A 16479-nucleotide genomic window follows, 5' to 3' on the forward strand; every position below is an offset into this window, starting at 1 on the left:
CAGATCCATGAATCAAAGCAAATTGGAAGTGGTCAAACTTCCAAACTTCCAAGAGATGGCAAGAGTGAATGTCAACATTCTAGGAATCAGCGAACTGAAATGGACTGGAATGGGTGAATTTAACTCAGATGACCATTATATCTACTACTGCGGGCAGGAATCCCTCAGAAGAAATGGAGTAGCCATCATGGTCAACAAAAGAGTCCGAAATGCAGTACTTGGATGCAATCTCAAAAATGACAGAACGATCTCTGTTCGTTTCCAAGGCAAACCATTCAATATCACAGTAATCCAAGTCTATGCCCCAACCAGTAATGCTGAAGAAGCTGAAGTTGAACGGTTCTATGAAGACCTACAAGGCCTTTTAGAACTAACACCCAAAAAAGATGTCCTTTTCATTACAGGGGACTAGAATGCAAAAGTAGGAAGTCAAGAAACACCTGGAGTGACAGGCTAATTTGGCCTTGGAATACGGAATGAAGCAGGCAAAGACTAATAGAGTTTTGCAAAGAAAATGCACTGGTCATAACAAACACCCTCTTCCAACAACACAAGAGAAGACTCTCTACATGGACATCACCAGATGGTCAACACTGAAATCAGATTGATTATATTCTTTGCAGCCGAAGATGGGAGAAGCTCTATACAGTCAGCAAAAACAAGACCAGGAGCCGACTATGGCTCAGACCATGAACTCCTTATTGCCCAATTCAGACTTAAATTGAAGAAAGTAGGGAAAACCATTAGACCATTCAGGTATGACCTAAATCAAATCCCTTATGATTATACAGTGGAAGTGAGAAATAGATTTAAGGGCCTAGATCTGATAGATAGAGTGCCTGATGAACTATGGAATGAGGTTCGTGACATTGTATAGGAGACAGGGCCATCTCCATGGAAAAGAAATGCAAAAAAGCAAAATGGCTGTCTGGGGAGGCCTTACAAATAGCTGTGAAAAGAAGAGAAGCGAAAAGCAAAGGAGAAAAGGAAAGATATAAACATCTGAATGCAGAGTTCCAAAGGATAGCAAGAAGAGATAAGAAAGCCTTCTTCAGTGATCAATGCAAAGAAATAGAGGAAAACAACAGAATGGGAAAGACTAGAGGTCTCTTCAAGAAAATCAGAGATACCAAAGGAACATTTCATATGAAGGTGGGCTTGATAAAGGACAGAAATGGTATGGACCTAGCAGAAGATATTAAGAAGAGATGGCAAGAATACACAGAAGAACTGTACAAAAAAGAGCTTCATGACCCAGATAATCACAATGCTGTGATCACTGACCTAGAGCCAGACATCCTGGAATGTGAAGTCAAGTGGGCCTTAGAAAGCATCACTATGAACAAAGCTAGTGGAGGTGATGGAATTCCAGTTGAGCTATTCCAAATCCGGAAAGAAAAGCTAGTGGAGGTGATGGAATTCCAGTTGAGCTATTCCAAATCCTGAAAGATGATGCTGTGAAAGTGCTGCACTCAATATGCCAGCAAATTTGGAAAACTCAGCAGTGGCCACGGGACTGGAAAAGCTCAGTTTTCATTCCAATCCCAAAGAAAGGCAATGCCAAAGAATGCTCAAACTACCGCACAATTGCACTCATCTCACACGCTAGTAAAGTAATGCTCAAAATTCTCCAAGCCAGGCTTCAGCAATATGTGAACCATGAACTTCCTGATGTTCAAGCTGGTTTTAGAAAAGGCAGAGGAACCAGAGATCAAATTGCCAACATCTGCTGGATCATGGAAAAAGCAAGAAAATTCCAGAAAAACATCTATTTCTGCTTTATTGACTAGGCCAAAGCCTTTGACTCTGTGGATCACAATCAACTGTGGAAAATTCTGAAAGACATGGGAATACCAGACCACCTGACCTGCCTCTTGAGAAATCTGTATGCAGGTCAGGAAGCAACAGTTAGAACTGGACATGGAACAACAGACTGCTTCCAAATAGGAAAAGGAGTACGTCAAGGCTGTATATTGTCATCCTGTTTATTTAACTTCTATGCAGAGTACATCGTGAGAAACGCTGGACTGGAAAAAACACAAGCTGGAATCAAGATTGCCGGGAGAAATATCAATAACCTCAGATATGCAGATGACACCACCCTTATGGCAGAAAGTGAAGAGGAATTAAAAAGCCTCTTGATGAAAGTGAAAGTGGAGAGTGAAAAAGTTGGCTTAAAGTTTGGCTTCAGAAAACGAAGATCATGGCATCTGGTCCCATCACTTCATGGGAAATAGATGGGGAAACAGTGGAAATAGTGTCAGACTTTATTTTTCTGGGCTCCAAAATCACTGCAGATGGTGACTGTAGCCATGAAATTAAAAGACGCTTACTTCTTGGAAGGAAAGTTATGACCAACCTAGATAGCATATTCAAAAGCAGAGACATTACTTTGCCAACAAAGGTTCGTCTAGTCAAGGCTATGGTTTTTCCTGTGGTCGTGTATGGATGTGAGAGTTGGACTGTGAAGAAAGCTGAGCGCTGAAGAATTGATGCTTTTGAACTGTGGTGTTGGAGAAGACTCTTGAGAGTCCCTTGGACTGCAAGGAGATCCACCAGTCCATTCTGAAGGAGATCAGCCCTGGGATTTCTTTGGAAGGAATGATGCTAAAGCTGAAACTCCAGTACTTTGGCCACTTCGTGCGAAGAGTTGACTCACTGGAAAAGACTCTGAAGCTGGGAGGGATTGGGGGCAGGAGGAGAAGGGGACGACAGAGGATGAGATGGCTGGATGGCATCACTGACTCGATGGACATGAGTCTGAGTGAACTCCGGGAGTTGGTGATGGACAGGGAGGCCTGGCGTGCTGTGATTTCATGGGGTCGCAAAGAGTCGGACACGACTGAGCGACTGATCTGATCTGATAATGCAGTCTGTTCCTTCCTGAGGTAATTGTAAGGATTAAATGAGCTCTTAGAAGAGTGTCTTCCTTGCATCCCGTTAGACTCTATTACACTGTTACCCTGTTTCAGGAACATCAAAACATCAGCATTACTTTTCTGCTTCCCTGAATTAGAATCGAAGCTCCATGAGGGCATGGCCTTTGTCCATCTACTTCATTGTTATGTCTACAGATTCTAGAAAAGTTTCCAACCTTGTTCTAAGTCCTTAATACATATTTTGGGGCTGTTATTACTATTAATAAATCTCATATCCAGATATAAGTGAACAATATACAGCAGCATAATTAATGTGAAAAAAACAAGATGTGAGACCAAGCAGTAACACAAGTTTCTTCTGTGCACAACTTCTCTGATCATCTGCTTAGCAAACACCACCCTTCCCGTTTTAAAGGTGCTGTGAAGCCTTTCCTGAGCCACTGCATTGAGACTCATGCTCCTGCAGTGTTTGGCACAGGAGTCCATCTAAGCAGTTGTCCCTCTATGCCGTAAGGGAGATCCCTGTGTATGTATCAACAAATCACTCTGCTGTACCTGAAACTAACACAGCTCTGTTAGTCAACTATGCTCCAATATAAAGGTAAAAAAAATTATGGTGCCAGAGGGTAGGGCAGTCTGCACAGAAAAGTGAAAGTCGCTCAGTCGTGTCTGACTCTTTGCGAGTCCATGGACTGTAGAGTCCATGGTAGTCTCCAGGCCAGAATACTGGAGTGGGTAGCCGTTCCCTTCTCCATGGGATCTTCTCAACCCAGGGATTGAACCCAGGTCTCCCGCATTGCAGGCGGATTCTTTACCAGCTGAGCCACAAGGGAAGACCAAGAATACTGGAGTGGGTAGCCTATTCCTTCTCCAGGGGGTCTTCCCGACCCAGGAATCGAACCCAGGTCTCCTGCATTGCAGGCAGGAGCTATTTACCAACTGAGCTATCAGGGAAGCCCCTGAATAGGAGAGACTCTACAAACACTGGGATAGGGTTCTTTCATGCTCCACAGCCCACAGGAACCACAAATGTTGGCTGAATTTTACTCATTCTTCAGGAAATTGGTCGGTATTGATTTCTAGTGAAAAGGTACAGTTAACACTGGATGGCATATACTTACAGAGAAAATTGCACAAAGTACTAAAAATCTTAAGGGAAACAACTTACCGTCTCATAAAATATTTCCATCATGCGGGTTCTCTTTTCCTCTGCACTTAGTCCTTTTTTCTTCGACTAAAGCACAAAAGTTAGGCATAAAAGTTAAAAAGTAAACTGCTTTAAAACCAAAAACCAATGCTTTTTAAGACAACTTGGTTCGAAACATTATTAGAAATAATGCACGATCTCGTCTGAGACAAGAGGGTTAATAAATCCCATAGCCAGGCCTCGTGGTAGGTGCTGCCACTATAACAACAACTGTGGCTGAGACAGTCTGGCATTTTGTAGAAATTCAATATGTATCAAGTGATCAATAAATCACTGTATCTACCTTCAAAAGAGTTAATCTCTCAAAGAAAATAAACAGCCATAAAATGCTTCTCATTGATGAACAGGTACATGCATAAATTGCTATCCAAGACAGAATGAATTAATTCTACCCAGGAAAGAGAGAAGGGTTAGCTCGGGAGGCAAGAGATGAGCGGGATTTTGGCAAGTTGAGAAACAGTGAAGAGGGTATCCTGGACAGACCACACACAGGCACAGGGTTATGGAAGTTCATGGAATGCTCCAGAGAGACAAACACTTAGGGATGCTTATCAAACGAATGAGGGTGTACAGGGAGTGGCAGATGAGATGAGAGAGGTTGTCTGGGGCCAGATTACAGCAGGCTGACTGTCTAGGCAACTGAGAAGCGACAGGGCAATTTCTAAAACAGGGAGTCAGAGTAACATGGCATTGTGGAGGGCAGACAGGAGGAAGGAAAACATATGCAAGTAGAAAATAAAAGCCTACTTCAGGAGATTATTATCCTACTCTTTAGCCAATCTGAAGTTAAGAAAGGAATTTGGAATTGCCGTTGTGAATGCATTCCAGAATATACGGCCTAGAAACGCACACATTCATTTTCACAGCAAATTATCCAGTGTTCCTTGATGATTGTATAGGTAAAATAAGTAGCTTCAAAGTTAATATTTCTCTCTTTTCCCTCTGTTCATTCTCAAATACTACAGTTCCCCAGGTTCTTTCTCTATTGATCCCCTCATATTCTTTCTTTGATCTTACCTGTTTTCATGCTAAGACCTCAAACCTTTACATCCCTGGGCTAGATGGGGGCCTGAACTCCAATCACATTTAATTACCTGCCTGCTGAACAGCCTCAAACTTGAAGTCTAAACTGACCTCTTCGTCTCCCACACCTCCTTCCAAACCTGCTCTTCTGGATCCTGAGTTCAGTTCAACGCCACTTGTTACCCAAGCCAGAGGCCTGGCCATCACCCTAGACTCCTTCATCTCCATTTCACATCCAACCAGTTACCAAGTCCTGCCAATCTCCGTGCTAAGCTGTTTCTCAAATCTATCCTGTCTGCTCCACCCCTCATGCCTCCACCTAAGCTCAGGCCTACTTTAGATCTGCAGTCTGCTCACCACACTCTGTCCCTCCAAGGCCACATTCCATGCTGTCAAAAGGCAAATCTAACGATGCCTCTCCCTTGCTTAAAACTTTTCAGTGGCTGCCAAGCATCCAGGAGTATCCAGTCACCCTCGAATGACAGACAAGGCTCTCTACCATCTGATCCCAACCTACCTCTCACAGGTCCACTCCCCACCTCAAGTTTACCATAACACGAAAAGCTACGCAAGTTAAGCTGTAATACAAAAACCACTTGTAGTTCTCCACCTGCAGCATGCTCTTTCCCATTTCTGTGCCTTTTTTGGGTCCCGTGCCATAAGGCGCAGCTTGTGTGACCTGGGATTGAACCTGGGCCCTCTGCAGCGAAAGCACAGATTCCCAACCACTGGACCACCGGGGAATTCCCTCTGTGCTTTTACAAAATGCTGTTCTACCTAAAACACTTTCCTCTCATGCAAATCAAAACCACAGTGAGATACTCACCACACCTGTCAGAACGGCCATTATCAAAAAGACCGCGAATAACAAATGCTGGTGAGGATGTGGGGAAAAGGGAACCCTCGTATACTTCAGTGGGAATGTATACTGGTGCAAAAACTGTGGAAAACAGTACAGAGCTTTCTCAAAAAACTAAAAATATAATCCAGCAATTCCACTCCTGTGTGTATATATCCCAAAGAAGCACAAATTCAAAAAGATACACGCACCCCAATGCTCATCGTAGCATTATTTACATTTGCCAAGATATGGAAGTAACCTGTGTCCCTCAAGGATGAATGGATAAAGATGTGGTGTATACACACACACACACACACACACACACACACAGACTCTTATGACTTGATCATAAAAAAGCAGCAACATGGACTGACTTGGAAGGCTAAGTGAAATAAGTCAAAGAAAGACAAACAATATATGATAACACCTAAATGTGGAATCTAGAAAATACAACTAGTCAACAAAACAAAAAAGCAGCAGACTCCCAGATAAAGAGAACAAACTAGCAGCTGCCATTGGGGAGGAGGAGGGAAGGGCACACAGGGGTAGGGGGAAACGGGGGCTATTATGGGATTATATGTGCCCCAGGATTGAGAAAACAGTTTTTCTCAGCCTAGAATCCGGAGGTTAAGTTAGGGGCACTGCGGGGCTCCTAGGGCTTCAGTCTGTGGCTGCATCACTGGAAAGAGATCTAATGCTTTCGAAAAGGCTCCTAACACGTTGGTGTTATAAACTGTTCCTTGAGAGAGCCTGGGCTCCGCAAGAATTTGCCACGCAGAGGCAGGCAATGGGGAGAACCTAGCGTCCTGAGGGCACAGTTTGAGGAAAGCGCTTATCACTCAGCTCAGCAGCTTATGAAAGTGACTTAAGAAACACGGAGGAGCTCCCCAGGTGGCACCAGTGGAAAAGATCCTGCCTGCCAACGCAGGAGACACAGGACACACGGCTTTGTTCCCTCGGTCAGGAAATCCCCAGAGGAGGGCATGGCAACCCACTCCAGTATTCTTGCGTGGAGAATCCCACGGACAGAGGAGCCTGGCGGGCTACGATGCATGGGGTCACAAAGAGTCCGGACACAACTGAAGCGACTTAGCATGCACACACGTTATCATCCGTTAACATTGGTTTCAAGCTCATTTATTCATCACTCTCCTTAACCACTACAAAGAATGTTTATTACTAACCACGGTAGGAGAGTATCATGGCCAGAGTTAAAATAACTAATGTAAAAGGATGCCACATTACTTCACATTTAGAAATTTCTCCAAAAAAATCAACAAGGGCTCACGTAAAATTTAAGATGAAAGGAAATCTCCTGAAAGTGTAAGTTAGAGATTCACTCAACACTTGACTTTAGGAAAATGAAAGGAATCTTCTCTTATTATAAGTTAAAAAAATCCTAAAGTCAGGAATTCCCTGAAAGGCCAGTGATTTGGGACCCAGTGCTTCCACTGCAGGAGGCAGTTTCGATTCCTTGTCAGGGAATTAAGATCCTACATGCTGTGCAGTCCAAAAAAAAAAAAAAAAAGAAATCCTAAAGTCAGCCCTGTTGATCACTAGTAAAATTTTGAAAAATTAAAAGCAGATGATAGCTGCTGCCCTCATAAGTGGCAGACCACAACACCTATCTCTAATTTCAAAAACATGCTTGGACTTAAAACAATTGTCTACCCAGCAAGCATAACCAAACTGAAGCAACCAGCAATTAATTAACAATCAGGAAAGAGAAGAAAGGTTATCTTTGTATAACACTAAACTTATTTCTTAATGATACATGAAAAGTGGGAAATATGTCTCTTACAAAAAATTTTGCTTCATGTTTCTCCATTACCAGAGGTAAACATCAGAAAAGAGTTAAAGGCAAATTAAACCATTTACTATTAGAAGGTGATGCAGGTGTAGAGTCAGTCGGTAAAAAGACAAAAACAAAAAAAGTTAACGCAGTAGTCAGTTGTATCTGGCTAGTAACTATAAACAGAAGTCTATGAGGGCGCATTGGTACCAGATTTAAGTGTGTGCTTGTTTGGCTTCCTACATCATTGTATGCCCAGGTGGCTGGGCTGTTAGTCTAACCACAAAGAAGCCGTTATCAGTTATGATTACATCTGGACAATTACCTTCAAATAAACACTGAACAACCTAGATCCCCATCCACCACTAGCTTGGCAAAATAACGGCCACTTAAATACGAAAGTAAAATCTTTGATCCATTTCATTAGACGTTGATTCTCTGCTAACAGAAAGGGGCGGGGGGGCGGGCAGCGAGAGTAGAAAGGTTTATGAAAATGATTTGATGAGCAGAAAGACATTAAACTCGCAAAAACAAAGAGATGGTTTGGAACCTAACCAAGACAGAACTCACTGGGCCACACAAGACCACGTCTGACCAAGTCAGTGCAGTTTCATGAGCGTGCTCAGCCGTGTCAGACTCTGTCACCCAATGGACTGCAGCCCGCCAAGCTCCTCTGTCCATGGAATTCTCCAGCCAAGAACACTGGAGTGGGTTGCCATTCTCTTCTCTGGGGGGTGGCTTTCCCACCCAGGGGTCCAACCCGGGTCTCCTGCATTGTAGGCAGATTCTTCCCAGTCTGAGCCACCGGGGAAGCCCGGGTGCTTCCCTAATACAGCAACTTTAGAAGTGAGTCCTGCCCTTCAGTAAAAAAGGAGCATTTTCACAGAAATCCTCTAACTGGCATATAAAGTGGGGATTCTTGAGGTCACTTTAGAAACTGTGAGGGATTCTGAAATGTGCTCTACAGGCTACAATGCACAAAACCAATAATCGTCAGGGATCAAGCGAAGCCCTTGGGCCCTCAATGCCGCTTCCCCCAAGATTCTCAAGCGGGGGCGGCGCCTTCTGGAGGCCGGAGGCGGGGAGCCCGGACACGGCTTCTGAAGCGACTCTTGGCCTTGCTGACAGACTGCTGAGCCTGAGACACTCGGGGCACGTTCTCGAACGCTCCGCGTTTAATCTAACCCGCCCGGGAGGGCGCGGGGGGCATAAAGCGGGGGTCCCGGAGCTGCATGCCTGCCTTGGACTGGAGCAGCGGCAGCCGGAAAGCGCGGGGCGGACGCAGCGTTTGACCCGGCCGGGGAGCCGGCCCCTGCAGCCACCCCAGGAGCCCAGAGCCAGCCAGGCCGGGGTCCCACACGGCCGGAGGATTAAGCGGCCGGACCTCGGGGAGGAAGTGGACCGGGAAACGCGCCTCCGGCTCTTACCATGGCGCCGGCGGCTTGTCTTCCGGCGGCGGGACCGGCACGCGGCGAGAGGCGGGGCCGGCTCGGGCGGGTTTGATTTTGGCGCCTACACCGCCCCGCGGGCGGAGCAGCGAGGAGGAGGGGAAGAAAGACCAGCCCTCGCTCCTGCGGCGCGCAGCGACCCCTGGCGGCGGCGGCGAGCGGCCGGTCGGGTGTGGGCGGGGCCTATCCTGTGGGCGGGGCCTGCTTGGTCCCGCCCGTCAGCGCTCCAGAGGCTGGCCGACAGGCTCTCACAGCTGCTTCCGTTTTCCGTCCTCGGTGCTGAGTGTAATCCCACTTTTTTTTCCGAGGAAGTCTTGAGCCCTCGCCTTTGACGTCATTCTTCACTCAGCGGAAACCGCCCCAAGTTTGCCTTAAGAAACTGATGCCTTTTGGCCGCTGGGCAGGAAATACTGCCTCCGTCCATCCGGATTTGCCTGATCTGGGGCGGATTTTCTTTCCTCTTAATTTTATGCTCCAGCTTTTACCGCTATGCACTGCTTTTGCAGATTTTAAAAATCCCCTTGTTTATATGTTTGCCTTTCTTTTAGTTTTTTTTTTTTAATACAAGAGAGTGAATTTCAAATCAAAAGTCAAAAATATGCTACCTCATTATTTGACAAGGTGCTAGAAAATTAACTGATTTTTCAGTTATTCTGAAAATTGTATTATCTTGAACCATTTTAAAGTATAATGATTTCACTAGAAATTTGCATTGTAATAGAGACGAACCTTTGAATCTTATTATAAATTAATAACTAAAGGGATGTTGCCTATAAGCTCAACTGGGTATAATGACTCATCTCTGGGAACCTTGCTTCCCAGGTAATGAGCATTAAACTAAAATACCAATGTTAAACTCACTGGAAACCTCATGAGCAGACCCACCTGTGAATGACTGCAAGAAGGAAGAAATTAACACACCCCTGGTGACTCTGCTTAAAGTGCAGGAGACTCAGGTTGGGTCCCTGGGTCAGGCATATCCCCTAGCTGCTGCTGCTGCTAAGTCGCTTCAGTCGTGTCCGACTGTGTGTGACCCCATAGACGGCAGCCCACCAGGCTTCCCCGTCCCTGGGATTCTCCAGGCAAGAACACTGGACTGGGTTGCCATTTCCTTCTCCAATGCATGAAAGTGAAAAGTAAAAGTGAAGTCGCTCAGTCGTGTCTGACTCTAGCGACCCCATGGACTGCAGCCTAGCAGGGTCCTCCGTCCATGGGATTTTCTAGGCAAAAGTACTGGAGTGGGGTGCCATTGCCTTCTCCGATATCCCCTAGAGAAGGGAATGAATGGCAATCCATCCAGGATTCTTGCCTGGAGAAGTCCATGGACAGAGGAGCCTGGTGAACTACAGTTACAGTTCTTGGAGTCACAAAGAGTCAGACATGACTGAGAGACTTTCACACTTTCCAGAGGCTGATGGAAACCAGGAAGCGTTTGACTTTACTCCCTCTCCTTTTAGTAGAAAAGTGAAGTCGCTCAGTCGTGTCCGACTCTTTGCGACCCTGTGGACTGTAGCCCACCAGGCTCTTCTGTCCATGGGATTCTCCAGGCAAGAATACTGGAGTGGGTTACCATTTCCTTCTCCAGGGGATCTCCCCGACCCAGGGATAGAACCCAGGTCTCCCACATTGCGGGCAGACACTTTAACCTTTGAGCCACCCGGGAAGCCCTTTAGTAGAAAAGGAACCTGAATTCTAACTCAGGCACGATTGGTCCTTGGGGCACAAGCCCACCATCTTCTCGGTTTGCTGGCTTTTTGAATAAAGTCACTTTATTGAATAAAGCCAATTTCTCGCCCCAACACATTGTCTCTTGATTACTGGCATGTTGTGCAGTGAGCAGTATGAGCTTAGACTCGGTAACAGCATCTCCTGTTGCTTCTGACAGAAGCAGGATAAGGATATATTGAATTACTTCGAGTTCCATTAATTTGGTCTTTCCTAGAGTTCAGTATAATTCTGTTGATGGTATGTAAGATGATTTTAAAATAATAAAAGGCTATCCACTTAATGTTTTAATATTAGTACTAGAAAATGTATAATTAATGCACCATACCCTAGATTTTTCAAAGGGCTTCCTAGGTGGTACAGTGACAAAGAATCCACCCGCCAATGCAGGAGACACAAGAGATGCAGATTCGATCCCTGGGTGGAGAAGATCCCCTGGAGGAGGAAATGGCAACCTGCTCCAGTATTCTTGCCTGGAAAATCCCATGGACAGAGGAGCCTGGTGGGCTACAGTCCACGGGGTCACAAAGAGTTGGCTACGACTGAGCACACATGCATGCACAATGACCCTAGATTTCTCATGCATTGCTCAAGATACATCGAAAATAAGTATGTCAGTAAAAAATTAAAGTGATATTTAAGACAAATATTAAACAACTATACTGGTGTTTATATGAAGTTGTCAGAATAAAGGTGGCATTTGTGGGAAGATTTAACCATATTAAAAAGCAGAGACATTACTTTGCCAACAAAGGCCCATGTTATCAAAGCTATGGTTTTTCCTGTGGTCATGTATGGATGTGAGAGTTGGATTATGAAGAAAGCTGAGTGCTGAAGAATTGATGCTTTTGAACTGTGGTGTGGGAGAAGACTCTTGAGAGTTCCTTGGACTGCAAGGAGATCCAACCAGTCCATTCTAAAGGAGATCAGTCCTGGGTGTTTATTGGAAGGACTGATGTTGAAGCTGAAACTCCTGTACTTTGGCCACCTAATGCGAAGAGCTGACTCATTTGAAAAGACCCTGATGCTGGGAAAGATTGAAGGTGAGAGAAGGGGACAGAGGATGAGATGGTTGGATGGCATCACTGACTCAATGGACATGAGTTTGAGTAAACTCTGGGAGTTGGTGATGAACACGGAGGCCTGGCATGCTGCAGTTCATGGGGTCCCAAAGAGTCTGACACGACTGAGTGGCTGAACTGAACTGAACTTACCTTATCTGCTCTCAGACTGCCATACCTTCTGCTCCATCAAGAACAGCCTTTCTTGGGAAATCCTCTTTGGTCCAGTAAGGTTAGGACTTAGCGCTTTCACTGCCATGGCCTGGGTTCAATCCCTGGTCAGGGAAGTAAAATCCCACAAGCCATTCCCATTCTTCCATCCTTTAAATGCTCAGGTAGGCCTCTGAGTCTTTTTCTCTCTGCTTCCTCACACCTCCCCACAAGATAGGATCTCTGTACAGTTTTATCACAGCACCCCGATTCACTTTGTAATTATTTACTTGGACAGCTTCCCTCTAATATCAAACTCCTTTCTGTGGCAAAAACTGAGCCAACCATTTGGTATCACCAAGGCTTAATAAAGTGCCTGACACATGATGGACACTCAATAAATGTATATTAAATAAATTACCAGGTTTCCAAGAACGTCACCTAGTCATTGGCTTAGGGATAACTAGATACGGCTTTCAGGTGAAAAAACAAAGGATATTTTATTTGGAAAAATCTATATATTTGCATCGAGTAGTGCTTTCCCATTTACTATTTTCACCAACAGAGTTCTGAAACTATCTGATAGACCATTCAGATGTCTTGAGATGCTCCAAGTTTTGCAATATTATGGGGCAGGCTGCTGCTAAGTCACTTCAGTCGTGTCCAACTCTGTGCGACCCCAGAGATGGCAGCCCACCAGGCTCCGCCGTCCCTGGCGTTCTCCAGGCAAGAACACTGGAGTGGGTTGCCATTTCCTTCTCCAATGCATGAAAGTGGAAAGTGAAAGTGAAGTCGCTCAGTCGTGTCCGACTCCTAGCAACCCCATGGACTGCAGCCTACCAGGCTCCTCCGTCCATGGATTCTCCAGGAAGAGGTAGTATATAAGCTGAGTATGAAAGCAAATACATATTTGTAGCATCATGAATTTGGATCAAGTATCCACCACCTAGCATTTGTTATAGTACTCAAATGGCATTGGTTTATTAAACAGATTGGTGTTTTACAAAAACCTTAAGCACACATTAATTTCATTTAAAAAAATTTGAATATCTGTGCCTGCAGAGAATGTGAGGATGAACCAGACACCTTTGAGGATGAACCACTCCTTTCAGTGTGGCCTTTATGTTCCAGGCAGTGCTGCCCTTCCATCTGGGTGACTGCCACTTGCCCTAGACCTTACTCTGTAGAGGGGCATGTTGGCCCCACTCCAGCCACATCACTCCCCACGGCCAAGGAGTGTGCAGGCCCAAAGGGACATACCTATCTGTAACCCACAACTTTTCTTCTAGACCAGGAATCTGATGGTGGTTTAGTCACTAAGTTATGTCCGACTCTTGTGACCCCACGGATTGTAGCCTACCAGGCTCCTCTGTTGGAGAAGGCAATGGCAACCCACTCCAGTACTCTTGCCTGGAAAATCCCATGGACAAAGGAGCCTGGTGGGCTGCAGTCCATGGGGTCGCTAAGAGTCGGACATGACTGAGCAACTTCACTTTCACTTTTCACTTTCCTGCATTGGAGAAGGAACTGGCAACCCACTCCAGTGTTCTTGCCTGGAGAATCCCAGGGATGGGGGAGCCTCGTGGGCTGACATCTATGGGGTCACACAGAGTCGGACACGACTGAAGTGACTTAGCAGCAGCAGCAGCAGGCTCGTCTGTCGGTGGAACTTCCCAGGCAAGAATACTGGAGTGGGTTGGTATTTCCTTCTCCAGGGGATCTTCCCAACCCAGGTATCGAACCCAGGTCTCCTGCATTGCAGGCAGATTCTTTACCAACTGAGCTACCAGGGAATCCCTACAGGAATCTGGGGAACTCAGTATTCCTTGCCTGTCTACGTTTGAGTTCCTGGAAGAAGAGAACCTGCGGCAGAAATGTGCTGAAACAGGCACAGCTCTTTATCATGCTTTGCTTTCTTGCACGTAGCAGACACTGTTTTGTACACATTGAAGGTTTGTGTCAACTCTGTCGAGCAAGTCTATTAGCACTATTTTCCCAATGGCATTTGGTCATTTTGTGTCTCTATTGCACATTTGGGTAATTCTTCCAATATTTCAAACTTTTTAATCATTATTCTATCTGTTATGGTGACCTGTAATCATTGATGCTACTATTGTTAATTGTTTTAGGACACTATGAACCATGCCCATATAAGACAGAAGACTTAACTGATATGTGTTGTGTGTGTTCTGACTGCTCCACCGACCAACCGGCCATTTCCTCATCTTTCTGTCTCCCCTTAGGGCTCCCTCTTCCCTCAGACAAAACAATATTGAAGCTAGGCCAGTTACTAACCTTAAAATGGCTTCTAAGTGTTCAAGTGAAAGGAAGAGTCACAAGTCTCTCACTTTAAATCAAAAGCTAGGAATGATTAAGCTTAGTGAGGAAGGCATGTCGGGAGCAGAGACAGGCTGAAACTAAGTTCTCCTTCACCAAACAGCCAAGTTGTGGGTGCAAAGAAAAATTTCTTGAAGGAAATGAAAAGTGCTGCTCCAGTGAACACGTGAATGATGAGGAAGCGGAACAGCCTTCTTGCTGATGTGGAGAAAGTCTGAGGGATCCGGAGAGACAACCGAAGCAGCCACATTCCCTAAAGCCAAAGCCTAGTCTATGGCAAGGTTGTAAGCTATGCTAAGTCACTTCAGTCGTGTCCGACTCTGTGTGACCCCATAGACGGCAGCCCACCAGGCTTCCCCGTCCCTGGGATTCTCCAGGCAAGAACACTGGAGTGGGTTGCCATTTCCTTCTCCAATGCATGAAAGTGAAAAGTGAAAGTGAAGTCACTCAGTCATGTCTGACTCTTCTCGACCCCATGGACTGCAGCCCACCAGGCTCCTCCATCCATGGGATTTTCCAGGCAAGAGTACTGGAGTGGGGTGCCATTGCCTTCTCCATGGCAAGGTTGTAAACCTCCTCAATTCCCTGAAGGCTGAGAGAGGTGAGGAAGCTGCAGAAGACAAGTTTGAAGCTGGCCGAGGTTGGTTCATGAGGCCTGGCTTCAAAGGACAGGCCGATACTCTTATTAGGGGCTAATGTAGCTGGTGACTTTAAGTCAAAGCCAGTGCTCACCCACCATCTGAAAATTCTAGGGCCCTGAAGAATCATGCTCGATCTGCTCTGCCTCTGCTCTATAAATGGAAGAACAAAGCTTGGATAACAGCACATCTGTTTGCAACATGGTTTAACTGAATATTTTAAACCCACTGTTGAGACCTACTGCTCAGAAAAAATATTATTTCAAGATATTGCAGCTCATTGACAATGTACCTGGTCACCCAAGAACTCTGACAGAGATGTACAATGAGATTAATGTTTTAATGCCTGGTAACACAACATCCATTCTGCAGTCCATGGATCAAAGAGTAGTTTCTATAATACTTTCAAGCATTATTAAGAAATACATTTTGTAAGGCCATAGTTGCCATAGGCAGTGATTTCTGTGGTGTATCTGGGCAAAGTCAATTGAAAACCTTCTGGAAAGGATTCACCATTCTAGATGCCACTAAGAACATGTGTGGTTTATGGGAAGAGGTCAAAATATCAACAGTAAGAGGAGTTTGAGAAAAGTTGATTCCAACTCTCTTGTATGACTTTGAGGGGTTTAAGCCTTCAGTGGAGGAAGGAACTACAAATGTACTGGAAACAGCAAGAGAGCTAGAATTCAAAGTGGAGCCTGAAGATGTGGCGGAATTGCTGCAATTCATGGTAAAATTTGAATGAATGAGGAGTTGCTTCTTATGGATGAGTAAAGAAAGTAGTTTCTTGAGCTGGAATCTACTCCTGGAGAAGATGCTGTGAAGACTGCTGAAATGACAACAAAGGATTTAGAACATTACATAAACTTAGTTGATCAAGCAATGGCAGAGTTTGAGAGGACTGGCTCCAATTTTGAAAGGAGTTTTCTGTGAGTAAAACGCTATCAAACAGCACCACATGCCACAGAGAAATCATTCATTAAAGAATCAATGCAGCAGACTTCACTGTCTTATTTCAAGACTACCACCCTGATCAGTCAGCAGACACCACCCTGGAGGCAAGATCTTCCACCAGCAACAAGACTACAACTCATTGAAGGCTCAGGTAATGGCTAGCATTTTTTCTAAAAAATTTATTAAAGTATTTTTTAGTGATGTTTTTAAATTATGGTATGTATATTGTTTTTTAAGACATAATTCTACTTCACACTTAATAGGCTACAGTGTAGTGTAAACATAACTTTCCTCAGCACTGGAAAACCAAAAATTTCATGTGACTTTATGATTCATTTGGGAGTGAGGAAGCAGTGAAGATGAGACAGGAGAGGAGGAAAGGTGTGTGTATTTCCACTAAAGGTACGTACATTTCTCTGGCATT

The 16479-nt window shown here is 45.0% G+C and overlaps 1 protein-coding gene across 3 annotated transcripts in view; it reads right to left on the bottom strand.

Annotated features, from left to right (window-relative positions):
- MND1 (meiotic nuclear divisions 1) overlaps window positions 1-9375 on the bottom strand; it is a 79155-nt gene extending 69780 nt beyond the window's left edge. Inside the window, exons 1-2 of one of the 3 annotated variants that reach the window (XM_061383951.1) lie at window positions 9170-9355; window positions 4048-4113 (exon numbers count right to left, since the gene is read on the bottom strand). In XM_061383951.1, the coding sequence (XP_061239935.1) occupies window positions 4048-4113; window positions 9170-9172 (69 nt within the window). In that variant the 5' untranslated portion in view covers window positions 9173-9355. Of the gene's footprint in view, window positions 1-4047; window positions 4114-9169 lie in introns of all 3 variants that reach the window. The other 2 variants (XM_061383949.1, XM_061383950.1) reach the window with 2 other exon arrangements.
- Between the last annotated feature and the right edge of the window lie 7104 nt (window positions 9376-16479).

Source organism: Bos javanicus, chromosome 17 (assembly GCF_032452875.1).
Source record: "Bos javanicus breed banteng chromosome 17, ARS-OSU_banteng_1.0, whole genome shotgun sequence".
Lineage (NCBI taxonomy): Eukaryota > Metazoa > Chordata > Mammalia > Artiodactyla > Bovidae > Bos > Bos javanicus.